The sequence below is a fragment of the Fonsecaea nubica genome (assembly GCF_001646965.1).
Source record: "Fonsecaea nubica strain CBS 269.64 chromosome Unknown Scaff11, whole genome shotgun sequence".
In the NCBI taxonomy this organism is placed as follows: Eukaryota; Fungi; Ascomycota; class Eurotiomycetes; order Chaetothyriales; family Herpotrichiellaceae; genus Fonsecaea; species Fonsecaea nubica.
Window position 1 is genome coordinate 278,116 of NW_019173684.1, and position 25,738 is coordinate 303,853.

At 52.3% G+C, this 25,738-nt stretch overlaps 7 protein-coding genes across 7 annotated transcripts; 3 read left to right on the top strand and 4 right to left on the bottom strand.

The window, feature by feature from the left end:
* Window positions 1-2,294: 2,294 nt before the first annotated feature.
* Window positions 2,295-6,761, bottom strand: AYO20_02581 (hypothetical protein; the record flags this gene model as incomplete). The annotated part of the gene is made up of 3 exons (XM_022640885.1): window positions 2,295-5,166; window positions 5,219-5,328; window positions 5,376-6,761. 3 exons carry the CDS (start codon window positions 6,759-6,761, stop codon window positions 2,295-2,297), a joined length of 4,368 nt encoding a protein of 1,455 aa, XP_022503141.1.
* Window positions 6,762-12,242: 5,481 nt separating this feature from the next.
* AYO20_02582 (hypothetical protein) lies at window positions 12,243-13,052 on the top strand (the record flags this gene model as incomplete). The annotated part of the gene is made up of 1 exon (XM_022640886.1): window positions 12,243-13,052. One exon carries the CDS (start codon window positions 12,243-12,245, stop codon window positions 13,050-13,052), a length of 810 nt encoding a protein of 269 aa, XP_022503142.1.
* Window positions 13,053-16,452: 3,400 nt separating this feature from the next.
* Window positions 16,453-17,392, bottom strand: AYO20_02583 (hypothetical protein; the record flags this gene model as incomplete). The annotated part of the gene is made up of 3 exons (XM_022640887.1): window positions 16,453-16,808; window positions 16,886-16,944; window positions 17,013-17,392. 3 exons carry the CDS (start codon window positions 17,390-17,392, stop codon window positions 16,453-16,455), a joined length of 795 nt encoding a protein of 264 aa, XP_022503143.1.
* Window positions 17,393-17,892: 500 nt separating this feature from the next.
* On the bottom strand, window positions 17,893-19,914 carry AYO20_02584 (hypothetical protein; the record flags this gene model as incomplete). Its single annotated transcript, XM_022640888.1, has 2 exons — window positions 17,893-19,186; window positions 19,247-19,914. 2 exons carry the CDS (start codon window positions 19,912-19,914, stop codon window positions 17,893-17,895), a joined length of 1,962 nt encoding a protein of 653 aa, XP_022503144.1.
* Window positions 19,915-20,790: 876 nt separating this feature from the next.
* On the top strand, window positions 20,791-21,994 carry AYO20_02585 (hypothetical protein; the record flags this gene model as incomplete). Its single annotated transcript, XM_022640889.1, has 2 exons — window positions 20,791-20,851; window positions 20,913-21,994. The coding sequence occupies 2 exons, from the start codon at window positions 20,791-20,793 to the stop codon at window positions 21,992-21,994; spliced, it is 1,143 nt and encodes a 380-aa protein (XP_022503145.1).
* A 266-nt stretch (window positions 21,995-22,260) lies between these two features.
* Window positions 22,261-23,349, bottom strand: AYO20_02586 (hypothetical protein; the record flags this gene model as incomplete). The annotated part of the gene is made up of 2 exons (XM_022640890.1): window positions 22,261-23,052; window positions 23,167-23,349. 2 exons carry the CDS (start codon window positions 23,347-23,349, stop codon window positions 22,261-22,263), a joined length of 975 nt encoding a protein of 324 aa, XP_022503146.1.
* A 1,191-nt stretch (window positions 23,350-24,540) lies between these two features.
* On the top strand, window positions 24,541-25,119 carry AYO20_02587 (hypothetical protein; the record flags this gene model as incomplete). Its single annotated transcript, XM_022640891.1, has 1 exon — window positions 24,541-25,119. One exon carries the CDS (start codon window positions 24,541-24,543, stop codon window positions 25,117-25,119), a length of 579 nt encoding a protein of 192 aa, XP_022503147.1.
* Window positions 25,120-25,738: the final 619 nt, after the last annotated feature.

Consider the following 25,738-nt stretch of genomic DNA (forward strand, 5'->3'; position numbering starts at 1 on the left):
GGCGAGCGAGATTGTAGTTAGAGTTTCAGCGTCGGGATGATGAAGTTGCAAACGTGAAATACCGCGTCGTCCGTATTCAAGGGATGGGAGGCTGTGATCGTAAAACGGCCGAGTTTGAATTCTGCGGAGGGATGTGGAATAGAACCGAAAGAGGACTCGTTTGACGATCGGAGTTGGAGGCGGAGAGTCAGGCGGATCTTGGTCAGGAGAGTGACCGACGAGGATTTGCGTAAGAGGAAGGATATGGACGGAAAGGAGAGACAAGAGTTGTGTTTCCCTGGGATCGGACAATGGGTTATGGTGGTTGCAGTGGAGAATCAAAACTGGAGATTGAGGCCTGTGGATACAACCAGGTAGAAGTAGTTGGAGAAAGACACGCAGGCCGGATATCAGTTGCACGGTGATACGGGAAGGTGGTGATTAGGACGACGAGGCGATGATCATCCTCTGGATGGTCGACGAGGGAATTCTTGGATATTTGTCCCAGTTGCTTGGTTGTAGGTCAGTTGAGTGAAAAGAGAGCATGTGCAGGGAGGGGTGCGTGATGTGTGATGGGCAGCAGATGGAGAGTCGAGGGACTGGAGTGGCAGTTACGTAGAACTAAGAGTGGATCAAATGACGGAGTGTTTTTGGTGGGGGGCAACGGGAGGCTTTGGGTGGCGGCAGCTAGACTTTGCTAGAGCAGCACGAGCAGTTGTCCCAGTGAGCCGGATAGCCTACCGTCATTACAAACGGGAATCCCGAGGCTTGGGATCTTGGCATCCGACGTCACAGACACCAAGCCCCGTCACCCCCCATGGTTGTTTGTGGTCGGCTGCGCTCACTACTTCAACCACTACTACCACCACTGAATCATCATGCATCATTTCAGACATTCAGCTACTGCTTCATCTCAACTTTCTCTCCATACGACTCGGTATCTCCTCACGCGCTCGGCCTTTTTTACCCCCCCTCCCTCATACAGAAATCCTCCGTTGATCCATTCCAATGAGAATGACAGAGGCTGCGTTTTCCGTACACGACGTCTTCCTACCGTGGTCTGCAATTGGGGCGAAGAGAAAAATTCTGTCGCCTTGATGCCCCGGGCTCTTTCTTTTTTGCAAGTCTCTTGCATTGGCTTATCTCGTGTCTTGCTCCCTGCGGCGACTCGTGGTCATCATCAGGGTCATGGTTGCCCTTTAGCCGCATGAAACGAAATGAACTCCTCCAGTCAAAGGCACGAACTCCCGCTAAGCTACTGTACTCATGACTTGGTGTTTGCGCACCTCACTCCATCGCCTCGGGGCGTACAGCTGTTCCTTTCCGCTCTCCCTTCATGCGGTGTCCCCGGTCAGCTTGCGGAATGCTCTGGATGGTCTCTGGAGTGTCAGCGATGAACTGGCATGTCTTCAATAACAGCCCAAGGTCTGGATCTCTCCCCGTCGTTTCTCCGTTGCCTTTGCCTACTCTCTTTAGGCTGAGCTGCATTTTCCTCCTGCTGTGCAACCGCAAATCCTCCTTCCCGGATGCATGTGCCTGAATTCCTAGAGCTGCTGAAATCTCTGTCCTTCCCCTCGCGCCCTCATGATTCGTCCACGGGGACAATGCGTCCTCCCTGATCGCCTGACTTCCTCACTAAAGTCCCCCGAGCAGCATCTTTGACTGGCCAAGGCAAATTGTGGGCGTAGTGAACTTTCAGGGCGACCCAGGATATGTCGACCCTTTGACCTAGTTCATCATTGCCCCACTCGGTACGGAGGTACATGGAATCCACGGCTCACGGCTACTGCAATGCCTCTATCGGGCGAAAAACAAGAGTTGGACAACGGACCGAAAAAATTTCTACCCAACTGCACAGTTCTGTTCGTGCAATTTCACCAGTAACTAGCTCACACATGGCAACCGCATTGCCCATCGTCTGTCCATCCATTCAACGCAAGAGCGAGATGTAAAGCTTCAAAGACCTCCTCCCTTACCGCCTAAGAGTGTTGATCTGGTCCTGCCGGGCGCTGATGTCGACCGGTTCATATCCTCCAACAGAATTTAAAACTCGCCAAATAGCAGTCTGCCACCCGTAGCACAAGTACACGTGTATCGCTTGAGTTGCTACACTCACAGAAACAAGGCCATGCACGAACCAAAAAATGAAATGCCCGGACAGCCCCAAAAAAACTCCAATAAAACCACTTCGCATGTCGCCAGAGAGCCCCATGTCAGCAGCAAAAGACATCCAAGCCACCCCAATAAAAACAAGCCCGTTAAGCCTTCTGCTTGGTGCGGGCCAAATAAGTCGTGATAATTAAAACAGTGTCACCTCATCGAATTGAACGGCCGGCCTCGCGCTCCTCCAGTTTGGTCTGCGCGACAGAATCCCCATTTTTGGCAGCCTCCTGCATCCAGTGCAGGGCAAGGCACAGCGCCTGACTGTTCCGGCGCCATCCTTCTTCCTCCTCCTCTTCTTTCCACCTCATTTCACGCTTGAAAATTTCCGAGGACAAGGCAAGTGGGAGACTGACGATTGGAGGCACATCCGGATGGGTGAGATATAGACTTGCCAGCTCTCGTTGTGCAATGGGGTTGCCTTCTTGCGCGCCGATGATCCAGTACTCCATCGCCTTGAGGATCGACAGCTCCCGGCGAGAACCACTTGATACGTTTCTTTTGATCGCGTCCTTGGCAACAATTCGGTCTGCCACATCGACCATGCCGCGACACACCTCGTCTTTCCAGGCCAAGGCTGCCAATCCTACGTGGAGGAATGCAGGGCCCAGCTCCATATCGTCTAGTGTTTCCGAAGATACAAATGCGGCAATGTACTGCAGATCCCGAAAGATTGTCTTTGGCCGAAGAACAAAGAGAAGGTCCTTCAGAAACTGGACAGTGGCGCTCTCGCCTGCAGAGTTCTGAGCCACGCCTCGGGTTTGGGGTTTGCCCTGACGATGTTGGCGTTTTAGATTTTGTGATAGCACGTTTGGGTCGAGGCTGCGTCGCCGTGTCGGGTCCTGGGAGTCGACATCTTGCGCCGCCGAGTTAGCTTTCTGAATGGCTTCTTGGTGGTTCTGCTGAAAAGCTTGTGACAATAATCGAAAATCGCGAATGGCCCGGAGTTTCAGAATGGGATCCGTGTGATCCCTCACTCGGCCGAGGACGTCGTCAAATGCTGTCAGATATGGGAAGCTTCCTGCGGTCAGCTCACCATTGCTACTGATAAGCAGTTTTTCCAGTGACCCTGTGGTAGTGATCGAATGATTCCTGGCCGGCGAGTACGGCAGCGGTGCTGCACTCTGAGATCGTGTTTTTTGTTTTCTTGGGCTTCCTGGATGGGAGGTGTTCATCGGGCCTCCAGTCCCTGATTGAGCAGGGAGCAGCTGAGCCAGCACAGTACGCTGCAGTAGCCGTTCAAGAATGCCCGGGGTCTGCCATGCTGCGTTCATCCATGTGTCGCTTTCACTTCCACAGCTCCACACAGGGCATCCGAGATCCGAGAGCAACAGTGAGGTTAGGTCTTGTCGCAGGCTCTCCAAAAAGCTCGCCTTTTCTTGGCCACGATCGATGGGTCGGCTTAGGGTGACATCCTCGAATGTCGAAGCTGGCCTGGACTGTACAGAGGCCGAGGTGACTGACCTCGAGTTTGATTGGGCCGGTGACCAGATGCTGCTCTCCAGAGTCGTGGACGTGGTCGCTCGCCCTGGTGAGCTGATGAACGACGCCATGTCACTACCTAAACCGTCCTTTCCAAGTCTGCTCGAGCCACCATAGATCGATGTTCTTGAGCCCAAGAATGCTGTGCGTATTGGAAAAGAAGTGGATGAAAGCGGCTCACTCATCACACTTGGGGGCCTAGTGCTCGGATAGCCTCCGAAGACTGCATGAATGTCGTACAGAGATTTCTCCCTTGCGAACAGTTCGCTGGCCCAGAGAACAGGACTATCAGCCAAGGTCTCCCCGACCAGTTTTCGGGTGACCAGCTTAACCTCCATGCAGAATCGGTGAATTCTCTCTTCGCCTCGACAGAAGTTTTCCACGTGGTTGCGCTCGAGCCACTTTCTCGTTTTCTCAATCTGTGGATCGGACAGTTTTCGAGGTCCACCATGTTCCACTGGTGCTTTTAGGATCGTCATGGTATCAAGTCTAGGTTGATCAAAGATGGATGAGGCTGATGTCGCAGAAGTGCCCGGCCGGCTCGGCGCCAGTGAGACGTTTGGTTGCTGAGCAGAAGCAAACCTCTGAAGAGGTGGCAGTGCCATGTTGTTCAGCGCAACCGTGATATTTCTTGCATTGTCGTAAACATTGGAGGTCAGTACGTTACTTTCATACCACAGCTTCATCCGAAGTTTATCAAGCCATCCGGAGGCCTTGGATAGATCTTCTCTTGCGAGAGTGTAAGAAGCTGCGAGCGCCGCCACTTCCTGTTCCATCTGCAGACATTCATCCTCAAGCTCCTGTCGACATCTCTTCAATTTCTGAGTTAATGGTCCAAGCACCTTCGTATCGTCACCCGTTAGGACTGTGAGTGGATAACAGATCCGCAAGTATTTGAGTGCATCGTGCCAGTACATTGAAGTAATGCTGTCAGTCTTTATATGAGACGTATTCGCTTGGGCGGCAAACATTTCGGTGAGGCTGAGGTTGCCGATCCCTTTGGTCGGTATCTGGTCGGCGATTTGACGATTACGTAGGACGGTCGGTTGGTCTGCCAGGCGAAGGGCAGCGTCCTCTGCTGGATCAAGTTCGCCTAGACCTTCTATCCTCGTTGACCCGTTGGTCAACAATCCTGTTGATGCCAATATCTTCCCTGTCTCCGAAACTAGTAACAATGCCCAATTTTCTTGCCGTGGGTGCACGTTCTTCGACGAGTGGCCAGGCTCGATAACATCTAGTATACGTCTGCACAGACGTTCAAATTTGGAACTGGCTCGGGAATATTGCATGTTGAAGGTCGTCTGTGAGGAGCTCAAGAACGGCCCAAACGGACTCGAGGTATGGAGAACCTGCGGTCTCAGCTTCTCCAGAAGGTGAGCAATATCTGCTGCGCAGATTGAGATGTAGGACGAGCCACTGGGCTCGGCAATGGTGTTGGAAAGCGTTTCAGACCGATACGGATTGGAACACTGGGTATCTGCAGAGATTCGGCCGATAATTCCGTTTACACAGTTTTGAATATCTTGATCGACCTGTTGTGCAGCCCTGAGTGAGATATTAGTGTGCTTCCCATTTGCAACAGAAAGTGAAATTTTACATTGGGTTGAAGGTCTCGGTGGCACGGGCAACTGCTCGATCCCAAAGCCTATGAAGTAAATGAAACCTAGCCCGGCCGTTGATGTGGAATTGAAGGAGCATTTTTTCATCCTGCCTTGCTGTCAGCTGAGAAAACAGAAACCTCACAATCACAGTACCTCTGGAAAAGAGATGGCGACGCGCAGGAAATCCTGTAAGAACCACCTAAAGAAGAATTGACCGCGAAAAGCACTCTGGCTCTCCACTGTGGGAAGTCTCCCGATGATCGCTCGACCCAAGCATAGTGCGCCTGTGGGTATGCCTCCATCACAACACAAGATTTGGAAAAGCTCTTTGACTTCTGCATCAAAGAAGTCCTGTGCTTGAGGAGTGTTAGACGGATCGAAGGACCCGATGTCCATCCGAGAACCCGTAGCAGCGCTCTCCAGAGAGTTATATAGGAAGGCACCTCGCTGTAGACTGCCCATCAAGAAGATTTCCAGGCGGTCTTTGATCTGCCATTCGTACAAGTGTGCAAATGCAGACAGAACCTCGCCAATGATCGCATCGAATGTCGGCCCCGACTCTAGCAGCAAAGTCGCGCAAATTGTTGACCATGTGGAAAAGCGTAGTTGGCTTTCTTTATTCAAAACGTCCTGGGTGGAGCCATACACATTGTGAATGAGAAAAGCTAAGGGATTCGACCGCTCAAAAGATGTTGCGTAATCTTCAAGCTCTTTGGAATATGCCTTGCTCCGAATCAATTGTGTTTCATCCTCAAAGTCCTTATAACTGGATCTAGGACGTCTGCGCTGCGATTCGCGACCACGGTTTTGTGACAGTGATGCGAGGACCGACTCAGGGAGCTTTTTGAATTTTGGCGATGTCGAGAGACCCTTGACCTGTTCGGAGTTCATTGCCTTGAATCTCTCGATAAGAAAACGAGGATTACTTCTCAAGGTTTGTACGAGTTCCAGACAATCCTCCTGGATAGCAGGTGATAGCCTCGCAAAAAAGGAATCCTTGATGGGCGTTTTGAAGGTCACGGTAGAGGTGGAATCAGAGGCATGAATCTCATAATACCACTGTGAATGGCAGAGGTTGACCAGATCCTGCATGTGTTGATATACCCTGGTGAAACCGCTCGGATCCGACTGTTGAGAGATCTGGACCAAGCCATCATGCACCCATGAGCCTACGCGCTGTAAACGGCCAGAGAGGGCTATAGCGTTTCGTAAGCGGTCCCGTTGATGGTAGAGCATTCGCTTCCGGTACTCATGGTGTCGATGTAGACGAAGTTGTTTTGCAAAGTCGTCGAAATGCACACGCATGTGGGCAAAAGGGATCTCACGACTTGGTAAGCCGAATGATGGGCTTCCACCATCTTCACCGTCTCTTGCAACACTGAGCGCCTTTGAAGTAGTCCTCAACATTGATGTGGCTGTGTCCTGCTCCCGGGGGCGTCCAGACGGAGAAACATGGTTAAAGGTAGCTCCCTTCGAGGAAGAGCTGCCGAAGCGCGGAGAACCCGTCGAGGTAGGTTCTGAAGGTTCGGGTCTAGACATAGGTTCGGCATCGTCTTGAGCATTGTTATCGGGCGCTTGGGATGGCAAACGAGAAGGAACAGCTGTCGCCGCACAGGGTGAGCAGGTTGGAATGCGGCCGGAGTTTGGGAAGAGGAGCTTGGAAACCGACCTTGAGCGTGCTGGCCCCAGCCCTTACCCTGGGCTTGGGCTTGACCTTCCACGACACCAGAGACCCCAGGTAGTTCTGTCATACGCTGGCCAATTCCATTACAGCGGAGGGCGCAGGCCGACGGCAGCAGGAACAGCGAATGCTGGGGCTACGGCGAAAGGCGGCGTAGAGGGCAAAATGAGGGATGTTCGCGAAACAGGGCGAGGTGAGGCGTGGGAGTGAGTGCAAGCGGGATTCCGTCTTTGGTCAGAGTGTTGAGTCGAGGATCGACTTGTGACTCGCAATCGCAGCGTGTGATGTGATGTGATTTGATTCAGCGGTCAGGCGTCGCCGCACAGAGGATTGATTGTCCGAACTACGGGGAGACGTATCTCCTCCTCTTTTGCTTGTTCCTCCTCCACCTCGTCTCAGTTTGGTTCTCTTGTGGTGCTTGTTCGTGGCTTGAATGGCGGAGAGGCGCGGTTCGATAACCCAATGCAAGGGTGCAAAGTACAACGTACCGTAGAGTGACCAAGGTTCCCAAGTTCAATAGTCACTGCAGGGCAATAATGCGGGGGAGGTTTTTCGGTCGCTCGCTTGCAAGTACAGTACCCAACTTCGCCAATACGGGCACCTTTGGGATTCCCAGCGGTTTCAAATCACCTGCAACACGAGGTCTGGACGCAGAGATCCACGAAAAAGGCCGTGAAAGCCACAGGACATTTTTTTCATTATGGCGCATCAATCCATCAGGAAAGACTTTTGGGGGTCTTTTTGATCGGCAACCAACGACTACAACTAGAGGGGACCAGGAGAACAACGCACACAATTTCTCAGAGTACAGCGCAACACTGCAACATGAGGGATGACTTGCAGGCCCTGACGACGTTGCCAACGAATGCATATCCAGCTGCATTAGCCCAAACTAACCAGGCTGCTTGACATAAGCTCAGTGTCCTCTCGAACCACTCGTCGCTCCTCAATATGCTTCTTCTAAAGCTCAGAGATGCGCTCCGGGCCGATAGTACTAAAGACCACCTCGACAAACCGGCGGTCGCGCAAAGGAGACTTTCTGAACCGCGGATCTCCCCCGGTTCGCCAACGATGTGGCAAAACGCGCAACAGCCATGAGCGAGGGGTGTGGCGAGAACAAGAGATGGGAGGCGATACGACTATTGACTACATTATCCTGTGATCCACCGCCTCAGCCTCTGCGCGGTACCTAATGAAGTGGCTGAAAAGGCGGCCAATGTGCCCCCAGTTAATAGACGCGCATGGACGACGCGACAGTAGTACACCGATATTTGTACGGTGTTGGCCACCTGAAAGATCAAAGGACCCTGGCAATTTTTCCCATCAGAAATTGAGGTCCGGCGGTCCATCACTACTCGATGGGTACTTTTCGACGCACTCTCAGTGGTACTGCAAACATGCTGCAGAACATGGCCGTTTTTCGTTTGTCCTTCCACCGGCCTCGCAGAAACGGCCACGTCAAACCTTGGGATAACGATGACTGGACCGCAAACGAGCTGCTAAGGGTCTAAACGATCTTTGAACCCGAAGATCCTTCCGCCATGTGTCGCTTTGCAGGCTCACCGACCGAGCCACTTGGACGCAGCCCCCCTGCAATGCCCCACGGCCCACGGATGATGCGCTGGCATTGCATGCTGCCTCTGAATCCTGTCTCGTTCTACCCACTCACCTTTCGAACTTTCGCTCTAGAAACACGGGTGCGTCTGTTCCAGGTACCGATCTCCGACCCCGAGTTACTCGCCACTGTGGGATGGTATTGGCGGTTCAGCTGGGTGAAAGAACCAAAGTTTGGGCTGCTTGGGCTCGTTTCGACCAGTGCTGGTTTCAGATACATGGCTCTCGACTCAGCTGGACTGATACATTCTGCGTACCATTTGAAACCACCCCTTTGCGAGGGCAAAGTAGTATTATACTGAACAACATTTTTTTGAGAGGCAATGCAATTTTGCTTCTGGACTCAACGCTGCGGTAGTGGAAAGAATGGGTGATCGGAAAAAGGGGTGTCCGCCAGAGACTCTGCTGACACCTTGTCTCAGACACGCAAATTGACTCCCAGTGACTCGCCAGAGGGCGATATCTGCAGTTTGACCAATTTGGAGATTCTCCAACTGTGCGTGGTTGATATGCTTTGATGTTTTCTGCTATGTATGCTCAAGCAAGAAGAAGGGGGATGATAGCCAATTGTACCAAAACCCAACTTGCTCGGGAATAATTGGCGAAGGAGACCTTACCTGTTCGCTTCTCCTTAACCAGGAGAAATACTGGGTAGTAGACACGGCATGGATTGTTCCGTTCCTTGATAATCGCGAGAAAGAAAGAAAGACAAACCAGCCAGGGCTTCACTGTCCCATTACAACATTTTGTTTCTGAGCAAGGCTGGGAATCGGCAATTTCATGAGACTGTATTTTGTGTAGATGTCACAGGACATATTTCAGGTCTCAAAGGAGCCCGGAGTGAGGATCAGTTGGAGTCAATCAACGACGAGATTTATTTCCGTGAGTGATATCAATCAAAGACAAAGACTGAACGCCAATGGTCCCAAGGGAATTCTTTCGTCGATCAGGACAATATTTCCTGATCTGCCGTTTCCTTTTAATCCGAACCCTCTGCCTTGTAAAGGTGAACCTTGATCTTATAGCCAGGTCAGTCATTGAGGTCCATTGAAGACGTAACACGACGCTGATCCGGTCGATCAGGAACAAGGAACAAGGACAAGTAGCGCTTATCAAAGCGCAGGGAAATTTTGTCTGTACTCAAGCGAGAATCTTCCGAGTCGCAGGTGGCATGACATTTTCTCCTAGGGCAACACGGGGTAGCTTTGTACCGAGTAGGTTGCATCCATCAGTGGAATCGACTGTGGAATTATTGTGGACAGAAAGGGGCGTTTGCAAGAATACTTTGTTGGATGCATCAGTACAACCAAACTTGAAACAGCCCTGACGTACGGGTAGGACTAGGTAAGGCTTCGGCAAAGTCCAACAGAAGGACCAAGATGCCACAGGGAGACTGCCAACAGCCATTTTGACGCCAGATTTTGCTCCAAGGTGATCTCGATCCTTGTCCTCGTAGCTTGCTCTTTTCCTGATACTAGTAGATCGCAACGTGGATCATGCAACCGACTTGTCCTTTTTTTCTCCGGCGGGAAGAGAAGAATGATATGGAACTTGGCAGGTCAAGGGTGGGTTTGTCATCGCATCGCAACTCAATGGAGTCACTGATCCATCCGTCTCACTTTATTCCGGAGCAAGATCCCAGCCATGATCGAGATGCGGCGTGCCATGCGATAGGAGCGACGGATAGATGAGGGCGAGTGAAAATATTTTCCCGTTGGCCAGAGTACAAGTGTACAACTATGGCAATTCCCATGACAAAGGAAAAGAAAGAAACAACGTCTGGTGGTATTGCAGTTTGACACTTGGTGAGCTTGATTGTTTGAAGAAATAGTAACCGGCCATCCGGATCAAGTAATGCGAGCCTAAGTTTCAGTTGAAAGTGGCGTGAGTGGCCATGACGTCTGGGCCTCACCATCCTAAGGTCAGCCCAATGGATCCCCCAAGTAGGCAAGTTTCGGGGTGCAAAGGCACGGCGAGCGAGGTTACAGAGGTGACACCGAGTGGCTCGGGCGGCGGGCGGAAAGCCTTCAGCTGAGTTTTAGGTGAGTCTTGGGGGGTTAAATGTTGGTCTTAGTTGGAACCCCACCTAATCACAGATCCCGGACAGGCCCCAAGATTACCTAGCTAGGTAGGCATGTAATCATCAAGCGAATAATTTACGGGTCATGGGCTGTTTCTGGGCGCGTACAGGTCCAGGACGTGGGCCTGCTTCAAGGCTTGGGTGCCCTCTTGCAGCCTTTCCAGGGGTGCCCCTCGCCCCTTTGGCCCCCTCCTCTCTCCCCCTCCTTCTTCCCACAGGCTACGGCATCATCGCGGATCGGGACAAATGAACAGCGGCATTCCGACGAGGTTTCGCTCAATTGAGGTCCTTGGTCTCATTTGGTAGGTGGTAGTTATGGCTGGTTTCCTGGGATCCCGTCCATGTGTCCCCCCTGGTATCCTGGTATAGATAAACTAGGCACAGCGACTACTTGTACCAGTGGTGCCAGTTCCCAGCTAGTGACGGGCATGCAAATCCTGGATACATCCCAAAGCATCATGGTCGTCGTCAACATCATTCATCATTCGATTGATGCAAAATAAAGTTGTCCGTTTGCCAACCCTGGGCCTTCTCCCTACACACATACTTGTACACACCCTCACCCACCATCTGCAAGAGTCCTTCGAATCAATCGTGTCTCGCTGCAAGGCTGCTGCCCTCCATCAGTATAAACTCCGTCAACAAACATCGACTTGATTCGCGCGCGGACTTGTTGCCCTACGAACTCTCTCACGCCCGCCTCCGTCGACGTTCCTGTCCACTGGCTTCATTGGTCCGCAGCTGCGACTGCACAATCCTCAGGACTCAATTATAGCATTCACTGTCTAGTTCTTCTCCGCCTAGAGACGACGAGAGGGGGTTTAGCGATACGAGGCAAGGGCGCGCGACACGTTTTACAAAAGGCATCGGCTACTCAGACCATTTTGATTCAAATTTCCACGTTGCCCTCCTGTGCTCCCTTTTTCCCTCCCTCATCACATCCTCGAACCCGTAGCTTTGCCTTCACACCTCACTTCGGCCTCTCACCGAACGAACTGCCATCACTACCACTGCCGCTACCGCTGCTTTGCTCCCGTCGGTTTGGGGCTGAAGCGGTTACAAATCCACTCCTTTACCAGCTCACTGTGTCGTCGGATCTGGTTGTGCCGGCCAATAACCAGAGCTGCAGAAATTCCTTCCTACCCAAAAAATCCAAACTTGGGCCAGCCGAAGTCTCCACCACTAAACCAGTGCTTGGACTGCACCAAGGGCCCCGACCTAGAAACCTTCGACCTCAGTCCGCAATTCTCCATCCTACCTTCTGCTCTCTGAGCCTTGTCAGTATCTGAGAAGACCGATGAGCGTCTTGACAGTAGCTGGGACAAATATCCCAGATCCCACACTCTCCTACCCTTACTCACATTCTCCCGCCCCTATTTCCTCTTTGCCGCCTCATCCTGCGCCCTCGGTGGCTGACGGCGCCTTTACTCGCCCTGAGCGAAAATCCTACATTGCGACCACCACCACTCCCATAGCGCCGGCGCGAACGATCAGCAACCACCATCACGCACGGACTGTTTCTTCAAACACCCTGCCTCCCTCCAACTCTTTTGTGACCATTGTCACTGTGCCGTCTGGCACAGGTCATTCTCGCATTCCCTCCACCTCCTCACATTCACGTCATTCCTCCACTTCGAATGCCACGATGAGCATGCACAGACAGGGCACAACCTCTTCGGCCGCCAGCATCCCACGTCGTTCTACGTCTGGCCGCTCGACAGCCACGAATAGCCCTACATCGTACGTAGCACTGATGCGAAAACAAAAGGCAACCGTCTGGTGCGATCGAGCTCAAAACATCGACCCCCGGATTGCCGCTGCCCAGAAAGCAGCCAAACACCGCGCGGCCCTTGAGGTTCAGAGTGTTGGTCATGGCGGACGGACAAGCACCATCTCGTCAGGTGGCGTGGTTGGCAAGATCAGACACGGCGGTGTCCCGAAAGCACCCGGGTATGTCCCGGCGAACCTAACCGGCGCGTCTGTGCCTGTACGATTAAGTGCCAACGAAGCACTGGGCGATGAAGAAGAGGAAGGACGAAGCTTGACTGGCGACAATAGTATGGTACATGCCCGGACTGGCAGTGGGAGAAGCAGCACCAACAGCGCCAAATACCGGAGCGGGTATCCGCGTCCAGATCAAGGACGATTTAGCAGTACAAGCACACCACCTAGCGAAGGGTCACCAGGACGAGGTATCCCAGAAGACGCGGAAAACGCCGAAGATGCGAAGCACGAGTATTTCATCCACAGCGACAAGTCTACCCCTGGTAGGGAGAGTGAGGACTCATTCGGCGAGCTGAAGGAGATTTCTGGTCCCAGCGCTGTACAACGGGCACTGGAGCAAGCGAAGAAAGCCGAGGATCTGCGCAGAAGAGGGAGCGTGGACGAGCGGACGATGAGCATGGGTCAGCCTGGAGTAAGGCTTTTTGTGGCGAATCCAGATATCGACGACTGATGTACGGTGGTCTTGTTATTTTTAGCACGCATCTTCTACTTGGGCCGGCCTCATTTTACTTTCTAGCTGGGGCAAGCATTCCTGGGAGTTCACTTTTGGGCGCACACATGCGAAGGGGACCAGATTGGCAGTTGGTGACGATGAAGCATGCCAGTTACGACGAGGATATGGAGAGAGCCACGGCCGTGAGGCCGTACTATGGCTTTAACGATAATGAGAGAGCTTGGACTAGCTAATGGCGGTCTGCCGCGAGTCAATGAGAGCAGCACGATGCGGGGAACAAGATGTACTGGGTGATTGAGGCGGCTCTGCTTGAGCCATTCCCCTACAATGAGAACAAATCACACCAGTAAGGAAGGGTGAGAATGTACCAATAAACGAGTGGTTGTATCAGTTGAAATTCATATCTTATTGTTCTTGTTGCGGTTTTGCCGAAGCCAGGATCACGAAGCTAGGGCCGTGAAATGCTTCCTCGATGGCCATGTTGGAGGCACAAGAACAGGTTTGTGAAGATGGACTTCTGCAGGTGGTGAGGGCTAAGTTGCTAAGCAATGCAATGCAGCTGTTGCCGCGCACTAATAAGCGAACCTGTCAAGCTGTCTCACCCTTGGTGCCTGGAGGTGGGTGTGCTTGGAAGGGATGACGACAACACCCGCAAACACGCAACATCCACTAGCTACGCCCCGCTAGCATCTTTGCACCGCTAACGTTAGGCACCGCTAGGCATCGCTAGGCATACATGGGCACTTCAAGCATCTTCAGAGTGCAGAGTCCAGATCCCCGTCGGGTTGCTCTGTTGCTCAATTGCCCTGGTACCCAGGCGCCCAGGCACCCAGGGTTAGGGGCACCTACGAGTGAAGAGCCAGGTTTGTTTGCCAGGGCTTCCAGGGCTAGCCTAGCAGAAGCTCACAGGGAACAGATCAAGGCAAAGGCCTGGTTCTTCGTTGCTCCCCTGCCCAAACTACTTCTGGCGTGCTACATCTGTACCTACTCGTAAGTAGTGGTAGGCCCGGATATGATAGCAGCTCATCTCCGCTTCTCTCTCCGCGTGCTCTGTTCTGAGTAGAGACTGGTTCTGAGTACAAGGTTATTTCGTACCGAGCACGCACCACAGGGAGATGAGATGACGAGATGCCTACTCGTATTCTCTGTACGATCGTCCCATCTGCCTTTCAGCTTGCTTGGTCAATCGATCGTCTTTTCATTCACTCCGCTTTCTCCATTAAATGCTTTCTCGCGTATAATTCTCCGTGCTCAGCATACAATGTGGAAACGAAAAATGTCCGACTCCAAGCTTCAGCTCACATGTACCTACTCGTATCAAGCTCATCGAACGATATTCCAATGCTTAAAAAAGAGTGACGCACGTGGGTGGGTGGTGAGTGGTGGGCAAGACGTAGACGTGGGGTGCATGCATGCATGCGTCAAATGTTTGTTCATGAACCCAACTGCACCATGGCACCGCACCCACACCTACCTACCCGCCTTCCCACCTGCCCACCTACCCACAGACCTTGCCCAAGTACCTCGTACCTACCGACCACTTCCAGCCGCTGTGGGAACGGAGCAATTGCACCGTGGTTCAATAATCCTTAGGTACGAGGAAAGGCTCCGACACCTTCACTTGACCCTCAGATGGAACTAACTCGTTGTCTCCTCCAAGCACTCCTACCTAGGTCGATCCTCTGACTCTTCTCCTGCGCGTGCCAGGCCCGCTCAGCTCCCCTCTTCTTTCTCACATGCAAGCGAGCAACTTTCACCCCTCCAATACTGATTTGCAAGCGAACTGATCCCTGCCTCACTCGAGCGTCAGGAGGAAGCTGAAACTGGAGCTCGAGCTGGATTCTTGCCTTGCCCTGCCCTTGACCGCCTTTTCTCTATCCAATGACCCAGTGTATTGAAAGGAAGAGCCTCGAGGGAATAATGCACCATGCAATGCGCGGTCATGCGATGCGATGCGAGGTATATTATTCTGATCACCTCCCTCTAAAACAACTAGGTGCTTTTTCTGCACGTCCAACTTCACTGCCCGCCCGCCCGGACATGATAAAGTACAAACCACAGGAAAGTTACAGTACAAGACCTACCTAACCTTTCAATCAAGGGTGACCCTAGCAGCCAAAAAGCCACTATCGAGAAGTACTGCGGCGCCGCCGTCTTGGACTAAACGCTGTATATTGGGTTAGCACTACCAGGTTCTTCTTAGCCTGATGGAGACCAAAAAAAAGAGGACCGGAAAAATAATGCCGTCCTCATCCACTCATGATCGTCGTTGGCATGCAAAGTTCTTGCAGGGAAATGTTTTGTTGCAGATAGTGGTGGGCGGCAGGCGACTTTTGAGCCAGTTGGCACCACAAGGACCAGTAGATTTCTGGTCCTGTCACGCCAGTTACGCAGTTCTTATGACTTTTTGCTTTTTACAAGAACCACTAATAATATATTTCGCCTTGGATTGGATTTGAGCGAGAGAGAAAGAATAGCTCGAGCTCTTCCGGCGGACAACGCACGGTCTTCTCTGCGACAGCCATGGCACGGGAAAGGTTTCTTCAGAGTAAGTAGGAAGATGTGAAGAAGAACCTTGTCTGGCTTGGTGCTTTGTCAATTCATGGACAGGGACATGAGTGCCTGAGAAACTCGTTGTAATTCGTCCCTCTCATCCCGAGATTGTCTCACAATGTATCATTTGTATGTAATGATAATACCAACCATGTACCTTGGTGTAGGTAGGTACGGACGAGGTATATCTCACCCTAACCTACAGTGCGTACACCCTGAGTATGTAGATACCGAGCAGCCAGCCACTCCATGCCGGACCCGTAATACATCCATCTACATACGAGTATGAGTCCGGGTACCAAGGACCAAGGACCAAGTAACGGGGTTTACCATACCATTGTTCATTGTTCGAGTGCCTCCGACTTGATCTACGCTGACCGTGACCTTGACCTTGATCTCCCTTTGGCCTTGCTTTGACATGGGCTAACCTACCCCGACGCCTCCACCCTCCTGAGATGTTGAGATACCTACCCAGTACTCACAGGTATCTAGGTTGGTGGATATGGCCGAGATCTACCATGTATCATGTCCCGTGGACCACGGACCTATCTACCTCTCACCTATCCATTCTTGTATCCTCACTTTGTAAAGTAACTGCCCAGTGGATGGCAAAGGGTTCATGGTTAGGTTGATGTGCACTTGACATACGACGAAGCAGATCACAATCTCTGCAGAGGTTGACATCTGAAATTCTGACGTGTCAAGCTCTACCTCACAAGGACCTCTGACTACAGGAACTCTACCAACACGACCAGACGTAGCCTTGCCTAATGCTCCTGGTGACCCTTGATGCTTTGGTTGGAAAATCTACTCCATCGGACAAGGTACGAGCCAGCTTCGTAGTTCAATACCATGATTTGTACACAGCCAACCACTGAATCGTCATGCCGCTACCCACACCAGGAAGCGTATCATCGTTGGGATTTCCTGAAAGATCCCCCCCCACAGCTATGTTGAGGATGGGGAAGAACGCGCTTCGCGCGCATCTATCCCAACATTGGCTGGCTGCCTCACTCGACGCATCCCCCTGAACAGTAAAGTAGGTCTGGCCATCAAGCTGAAACTTGATGCACTGTTGGCTATAGTCATCCGAGCTGAGATCGATGAGGACGGCAAAGGTGTGATAATCTCGGCGATCGAAGTTGATAGTTCCATGGCTTACGGTGTGATTTCCCGCTTCGTCAAGTTGGTGGATTGAAGCTGATGTTTCCCAACAGTCAGAGAGTCTTCTAGCAGGCCCAAAACACCTGGCTTGGACAGAATCCATCACGGCTCACATTGGTTCGTATAGCTGCCGTTGCAGAGCTCCAAGATATCCCACTCACCACATTTCGGCCTGAAGCAGTATGCAGTGTAAGAGACTTCTGTAATAGCACAGCAGGATAAGGCGAATTTGGAGCTCACCATTCTCCATCCTCACGTATCGACTGGCCCAGTGCCCACCAAGCAGGCCAAATCCCTTGCTGCTGCCACGGCGGGTTCTGGCCAAGCTTGATATGGGCGGCGAAGATCATCTTGCGGTTATTGTCACATTGAAAGCTGGGGTTGCCATATAGACGAGCAGAGGTCCATTGTCCGTTCACCTTTTGAGGAACAATACAGAGTTGCCCATTTCCGTCGAGGTAGGCATTGTTTGTCGAATTGGTGTAGCTCTGCAACTCGTTGTTGTAGTTGATCGAGGGAGTTTGTAGGCTCCAGTATTGTGAGCTGGGAGGAGTGCCAGCTGTGCCGTAGAATTCGTCGGACCACTCCACGTAAAACCCTGCAATCTCTGGAGCACGCATGTTGAATAAGAATAAAAAGATGTATACTGAGATGTGTTGGTGGAGGAATGGACGTCGAAGTACGAATACTGGCAGAATGAGGTGATATAAGTTGCCTGCCACTGCGCCTGCCCGCGAGGGTCGGAAGGAAGGTCCATAGGAACGATATGCTGGCGGCTCCCTTCTTGTACGGTGAGTCTGAATAGGCAAGAGTGACTTCCTTCTGGACGAAACCATCAAGCAAACGAGCACCTCCCTCCGAACCCTTTGGCATCGTTTCTCAAGTTGTCCGTTATGCTGGGCCTTTCCGTCGGCAGCGATCGTTTGTGGTGCTGGTTGTGGAATGTTGGAGAACACAGTGGGACATGGCCGACAAAGGTAGAGAGGCATTAAAGGAAGCCTTCTTATGAAGAGGTAACAATTCACCTCAACTGGTATTGGGGACTCCTCCTTACCTCCCTTCAGCTTCTGGTGTAGCATAGCATCATCGCTACAAGATCTGCGACTGAGGCACCTCAGAATCAATAAGCTTTGTTGACCACTACAGGCGCATTCCTCCCCAACTTGCCAGCTGTGTCGTTTTCGAACACCAGTTCCACATATCCCTCGTCATTCACCTTGACGCTGACCGGCTCACGGAATATGTTGAGGGTATCCAAACCCGCGCTAGTATGAGAGCCTAGGTATTGCGGCTTTCGACTCATCAAACCTAGCATCAGCAGTTCACTGATACTATCCCAGCTGGTCCCCGTGTAGCCGGTGAGAAGCAGTAGAAACATGTGCGTCGCCACGAAGACACAGAATAGACCGAGCACTGCGAGCGATAGCTGCACAGTAATCGCCTCGGCATTGTAACCGAAGCCGTGTTGCGACTGATAAACCACTTGGTACGTGAGAGAAGGGGGGTTGGACAATGCAGCATTCTGGTCAATGTCAATCGAGACACCTGCGTACTGACTCCAAGCATGTCTTTTGTCCAGATATGTATACAGGGCCTGTGTATCAGGATCCCTACCATCGTCACGCTTGAGAACGAGACCGTTGTACTGGAGATAGTCGGTGTCGCCGTTTGCAAGCGCCAAGGCGATCATTTGTGCTGGGTAAAGATGACTTTTGAGGAAGTCGAGCGCGGTATGAGAGGCAAAAATGGCGGATCGAAGCTGATCAGTCCAAGCATGTGGAAGGTCGATCTTCTGATGCTGCGGAATGCCACCATCGTAGTGCGTCTGGAGCACATAATTGATCTGACTATAGCTGCTGTCGGCGGCCGATATGTTCAGCGTCACACTGGTCCACGTCGCATCGATCATGCAAGCATACGCTGTTGCCACGTAGCTTCGGTCAACGGGTTCTGTCGTCCCATAGACCATGAGAGTGGAACTCCGTGAAGGAGACGAAGGAGCCAGATTTGTGAAGAACAGAATAGTGCCGTTGACCGTAGCGTTTCCAAGAGTTTCACCCCATGTAACGAGCTTATCCAGTGGTGCTTCCGAACTCGGAAAAGACAGGTATGTTTGGTTGTGCTTCAAGTCGTATAGGTCGTTCTCGTTGCAGGCACTCTGAACGAGAGCTTGAGAAGTCTTCATCGTCAAGACATTGAACGGAGAAGCCGAGTCTTTTTGCAGGTTCGCACTCTGTGTTCGCAAAACATACGACATGTGGCGGGAAGGGACTGTCGCTGCAGCCCAGGGCAAACCTAGATCAGAGGGTGTTCCAAATAGTCGTATGCCTTCCGAGTCAAGGAGCCGGTATGGCTCAGGGCCGAAGAACTGGCTAAGCTGCGTGATGCCTTGCTCGAAAGCGGCGCCTGTGTCTCTAAGAGAGCCGAGAGCATCAACAAGCAACGTCTGAGAATGGGACAAAAAGGGCACTTACAGAAAGCTGGCAGTGAGAGGGAAGAGGTTATCTTGAGGATTCAAAATGTTGAGGTATTCAGCAGTAGAATGCGTGATTTGACGAGGAACAAGGGCGACTGCCCCCGAGGGGCCAACTAGGGCAGCGAGGACGACTGTGCCGAATATCAAGAGGCTCAAGTATGCTTTGCGGTAGCCTCGCCAGGTCTTCGAGGTCAAAGAACCCCAGAGTTCCAGAGACCAGAGATATGACACGTCTGCAGTGCGCAAGGGAGCCACGAGCCCCCCGAGCGGAAGGTCTTGATTCCGAACGATTTGCCAGCGCATCGCATCGAGCAAGACAACAGCTAGTGAAGCCTGCATCAGCAACTCCAGCAGTTTGGCTGCAAATTGAAAAGCAGTCACCGCCGACGTGGAAAGACTCCCAATGAACAAAGTCTTGACATTCAAGATCAATAGCGTCAAGACGCCGCCGAGAGGCGCAGCCTGAGTTAGAATGCCCAGTATGGCAATGCCGCGATGTTTGTACAAGACAACCTTCGGTTCTTCCTTTTGTCCCTTCCATTTTGTCAATTGAGGTAGGATCTGGAGCTGTGCTTTTCGCAAAGCAAGGCGCCCTACATGACCGACGTGATGGGGTATTTTCCGAAGCGCAGACCAGGCTGAGGTGAAGACCTTCTTGAATTGCATACCGATCCGGCAATGCTTTTCAGAGGAGAAATTTCGGCTCGAGCACTCAAAGTGTGCTTGAACAACAAAAGGCTTGAATGGGACGGGAAAATAAGGTGACAGCTCTGTACCTTTGACAGTCTTCAGACAGGGGACACGAGAGGCAATATATTTGAGCAATCTCGGCCTGATGAGCGCTCTAGGGGCTATTGACTTCAGGATGGCTCATCCCAACAACAAATTCCTGTGCTTCCAGGGCTGGCATACAGGTCTTGGAGCCAAAATCACGTCCAGCTTCAAGAACACTAAGTGCATTCAGTAAACAGGGAAATTGACCCCGGGTCCCTGCTCATAGATGAGCAGGCAGAGAGCGGGATGGCACGCCTGACCAGGTTGTACTCGTGCCACTCGCGCTGAGCGGACTCGGTGACGGCACCAACGGGTAGGCTGGCCATTTTTCTCAAATCAGAGATCAAGGGCTCTTGCATGATGCCGGATGGCAGTGAGGATGACTGTACAGTTTTGAGTGACTGTTTTTCGAAGAGGAAACCAAAGGGCATATTAGAAACGTGATCGATACAAGGCAGTGTGTCGGATACTCGGTGCTCGATACTTGGTGTTTAGTATGAAGGCGTCGAAAAAGGGTTAGACCGAAAAGGAACTTCCGGCGAACCTGCCATAAAAAGTCTTCCTACTCGGCTCCCCAGATTTCGATGAGCCTCGGTCACTTCGGCATTCGCGAGGCGGCAAGGGAACCTCCAATTCCCAAGGCCGCGCTCACTGGCGCAGGTACACCACAGGTAGAGCCGAGTACAATATGAGTTGAAGTTCACTGGTAAAAATATATATTTCTGTTCTGGCGTCAGCTTCTCTGAGTTCTTCAATTAACCCGCCACAATGACTGCCAGTCCACCTCTAACAGGCGTCCGCGTCCTCGAACTCGCTGGATTGGCTCCAGGTACCGCAACCCTCTTCTCTCAAGCATCTTATATGGCAAGACCACTCATTAATCGATATAGGTCCCTTTTGTGGTCTGCTCCTCGCGAATTGGGGCGCCAGTGTCCTGCGTGTCGATCGACCGAGCTCTAGCGGTGGTGATCTCCTGACCAGCTGGAAGCGTTCCATCGCATTGGACCTGAAGAGCCCTGCTTCCGTCGCCGTCTTCCTCTCCCTCATTCCAAATGTGGACGTTCTGATCGACCCCTTCCGACCAGGTGTGCTCGAGAAACTTGGTCTGGATCCCGAGACTGTGCTGCTCAAGAAAAATCCTCGCCTCATCGTGGTCCGACTGACGGGTTTCCGTCGCGATGGGAAATACTCTGCCATGGCCGGTCACGATATCAACTACCTCGCCGTGTCTGGTGTGCTGTCGATGCTTGGTTCGAAGGGTTCTCCGCCTGCACACCCCGCCAATATCCTTGCAGACTTTGCTGGTGGCGGTCATGCCGCATTCACGGGTGTCCTTCTGGCACTGATCCACCGCGCAACAAGTGGGAAGGGACAAGTCGTCGAATCAAACATGGTGGATGGTGCTAGTTTCCTCGCCACGTTTCCGAGACTCTTGACGAAGACGCCCATGTGGAGCGGGGAGCGGGGCACCAACCAACTAGACGGAGGCGCCCCGTACTATGGGAGCTACGAGTGCAAGGATGCGGGCAAGTACATGTCTGTCGGTGCGCTGGAGCCACAGTTCTGGCAGGTGCTGCTCAAGGGGTTGGGTTTCACCGAGGCAGAAGTCGTCCCAGGCAAGCTCGCTCGCGAAGACAAGCGTTCTTGGCCGTATATGCGCGAGCTGTTCACGAAGCGGTTCAAGGAGAAGACCCGCAAGGAGTGGGAGGCCATCTTTGACGGAACCGACGCGTGCTGTGCGCCCGTGCTCGAACACGCAGAAATGGAGGCCGCGGGCTACGAGCACCGGCCGATCGTCGGGCTGACTGTGTCGCCGGCACGGAAAGTCGAAATGCAATGGTACGGCAAGGCGTTAAAGCCGGGTGAAGGTGGCGAACAGGCCTTGAGCGAGTGGCTGGGCTGGAGCAGCGGAAAGGACTATACCGTGTCGGCTAATGGCAGCTTTGAGAAGAGAGAAAAGAGTAAGCTGTAGATAAATTATCTCGCCCCGTAGAACATTCTGCGGTTTTGGGACGGATATTTCGCGATTTTTTTGAAGGTCAGAATATCAGAAACTGTACAGCAGTATCTTTTCATTTTCATTTTCTTTTTAATTCTATATTCTCTAGGAAAAAGATCCACGTCTCGCATTTGAGTCATTATTACCTCCCCCCCCGGAGACGAGATTCGCTCCATATACACAGTCCTCGCACTCCCTTCTCTAGACAGACTCCCCAAGCGAGAAAGCGAGATTTTTTCTCACCACAGGCCATAATAAGCCCCAAACCCGGCCGCGGCGGGCAAGTCATCGGCGTTCAACAGGCCGACACCGTGCTCGAGCAGGGTCGACCAGACGGCGTTGCGCGTGCTGATGGGCCAGCCCGGCGTGTCCCAGTACCGAGCGAGGATGCCCTTCGAGGTGGCGACCTCGATCTGGCTGACCAGCAGCTCCAGCTGGGTCGAGTTGAAGGCCGTGCCGTTGATGGTGCCGAACTGGGCGGCAAAATCGGTCGAGGCCACGGGGGACACGGCGGCCGTGATGTTGGACTCGGTCGAGTTGAGCAGGTGCAGGTGCGCGTCGTAGAAGTAGTCGCGCTTCTGGACGGGTTGGACCTGGTCCAGCGGCGTGTTGCCGGTGCCGATGATGGTGACGGGGCCCGTGGTGACGGCCGTGCCGTTGAACGTGGTGAGGTAGCCCGGCGTGCGGAGCGGCTCCAGAGCCTTGACGACGGCAGGCCACGTGGTCGGGCCGTCGGTCTTGACGTCGATAAAAAGCAGGAGTGTTTGACCTGACGAGGTGTCGAAGACGCCGTTTTTGGTCGGCGACGTGACGAACGGAGACGACGGGTTTTGCCGCTGGATCGTGTCCAGGATGGGCTGGATGTAGAGCGAATCGAGGGTGCGGGCGGGCGTCAAGGCGGATTGCTCGTGGCCGACATAGAGGGTGTTGTTGTAGAGCCAGACATCAGCCTCGACCGAGGCACAACCTACCGAGAGGGCGGAATAGAAGGGAACGTCGCGCCAGTAGTCGTTGTGCGAGTGGATTGGTTTCTACGGTGATATAGACGTGAGATGACAGATTCGAGTGAAGCAGAGACAGTGCCATAGAGCAAAAATACTTTCCCGGTGCTCTAGAATTGGAGACGTGAGAAAGGTGGGACGTACAGGCATAATCCCTCTGGTCAGGTCTGTCGGGTAGGTGTAGCCATCGCTCTTTTGGGTGTTGGCCAGAATGTTTTGCAGGGTGCTGCTGATGTCGAGGCCCGTCGCCTGTGCCGAAGAAGGCAGTGCTGCACCATTCGCTTGTGAGCCCAACGCGAGGGCGAGTAGAAAGAGTGAAGTGCTCATCCTGGAAAACGACGGAAGGGGACGCGTTGGATGTAAAAATCAGACGAGTCAAGGTTGAAGGGAAGAAAACAAAGAGCTAAGCACGAAGAGAAAGACGTCGCTTATATGTTGTCAGCTTGCACCCATATGGAAGGCGGAATTGATGAGGTCGATGAGCACGTCGGGGGTGGAGAGTTGAGCATCGATAGAAAAGAGCTGTTGCTACAGGCGATGGAGCCAATGGGAAGTGGTTGGACAAGGCCGGTTCGGGGCGGAAAGAAGCTTGATTGATGTTGCATCCAACGGCAAGCCTTGCAGACCTTGTCGCCGACTCCTCTTAGAAATGACCGTGCCCATCAGAATTAATGACTGGGATGCTGATGCACCCCAGGCGTTGTCCAATTATTCGGCTTGCCAACACACGTGCTAGTTCTCTGTACTGTGATGGTATCATACATAACACTGGAAAGGCGTCGCAAAGCCAGAGACTTGGATACTCGGTAACATGTACGGAGTAGTCCGTACCTATCCTGTAGCCGAGCACGCAGCACGCAACCCTGGAATACACTGTGATGCCTGGATGGGAAGTACATGTCCAAGTACTTGGTCTAGCGTTATTGACCCTCCGATTCCTCGGTTACTTTAAAACCCCTGGGTTGATCGAGATATGGTCAAATTATTATTACCACTTAGAGCAATAGATGATCCCCCTGTCCTGCAGAAACCACCGAGCCTCGTGAGCTGAATATACGCGTGTGTAAGAGATTCTCGTTACCGACATATGTACCGAGTATACCGATTGTGTGTTCAGCCACAGGGGGAACAAGGAACCCACAAGGAGTGGCCGGAGTGGCTTGGTCCGTGGCAGAGTCTACCTCAAATATGGCTTAGCTTGCCTTGGCACTTGGCACAGTCAATGATGGCATCTTCCATTCTCGTTCCGCACCAACCATTTGTGCCTCGTACGAATTGACTTTCTATCAAGTTCCCATGACGCACTTCAACCTCCCCAGACCAGCTGAAATTCAAACCTTCAACTAACAGACACCCCAGACCAGCCACAACCACAACAGCCTCGCAAGGTATTTATGCTTTTCAATCTCAATCTCAGTTTACAATTCTTTTCCTTTCATCTTCTTCGACGACCCTGCTGTTCATCTCGCCTCCTTTCATTTCATCGGCACTACACCTTCGTGCGACATCCTCCTCATCATGCACCTCTCTACTTTCCTTGCCTGTTTCCTTGTCACTGTGGTTCCCGCGTGGGCACAGCAAAGCGATGCTAATTCCATGGTCACTGCCAACTCCTCATCCTTGATTCCCGCAGCTTCCAGCTCGTTGGCATCGGCTTCGTCAGAATTGTCCCGGTCTCTCGCTTCCGTCTCCAAGTCTGCCGCCTCTGTTGCCGAGTCTGCCTCCAAATCAGCCGAAAATGCCCAGAGCTCCATTGCTGAGAGCTTCAGCTCGGCAAAGTCTGCGTTCTCAGCTAGTCTTTCAAGTCTAAGCTCTGAAGCTGCCACTGGCAACACCGCCGCCGCCGCCACACTCATGTCTCTCACCTCTGCCGCTTCAGATATCCTCGGTAGCATCACCACTGATGCGGCCAGTGCATTGAGTGCTGTCACTAGTCAGGCCGGCTCTATCACGGCAGCTGCATCTTCCCACGTCAACTCAGTCGTTTCCTCTGCTACTGCGACCGCGTCCACCACCACCAACAATGCCGCTGCTCTCTTGCCAACTGGATTTGGTATTGCCGGGGCTGCTTTGTTGGGTCTTGCTGCCTTTTTGTGACCCGAAATCTTGTGATGAACCACATGGGATGGCATGAGGTTGAAATGGTAAATTATCGGAGCCAGTTACTCAATCGGCGTCACGGTGCTTGAGCAGAGTGAAGCAGGTACGAAACCTCCATGGGATTCAAAACGGAGCATGGCTTATGGCATGAGGACTACGAAAACGACAACAGTATACCAGGATCAGCGTCACCGGTTTTAGCAATCATCTAGTTATGACAGGTTGAGCTGCGATAAGAAACAATTGGGCGAAGAGCACTTTCTGACTGACAGTCATCAACAAATACTACAATGATACAAATTTCCAACGGCGAAGTTAACGATGGCATGTACTTGTACGATTGTCCATTTTCCCCATAGTTGTTGTGTCGTCTAACCTAGAGACATGTATGTACACATACTCGTCCATATGCGTCTCTACCCATAAGCCTGTCTGGTATACTATTTCTTCTCTTGCAATGATTCGCATAAGCCAGCATCTATCAGTCATAACGTCGTCTTTTATTTGATGTGATTTGATCTGATCTGGTACGTCTGTGAGAGGTCCTCGTGGTTCGGGTCACAACGAGTGAGGTATCCGCTAAATATAATATCCCATTCCCCGATCTGTACTGGGG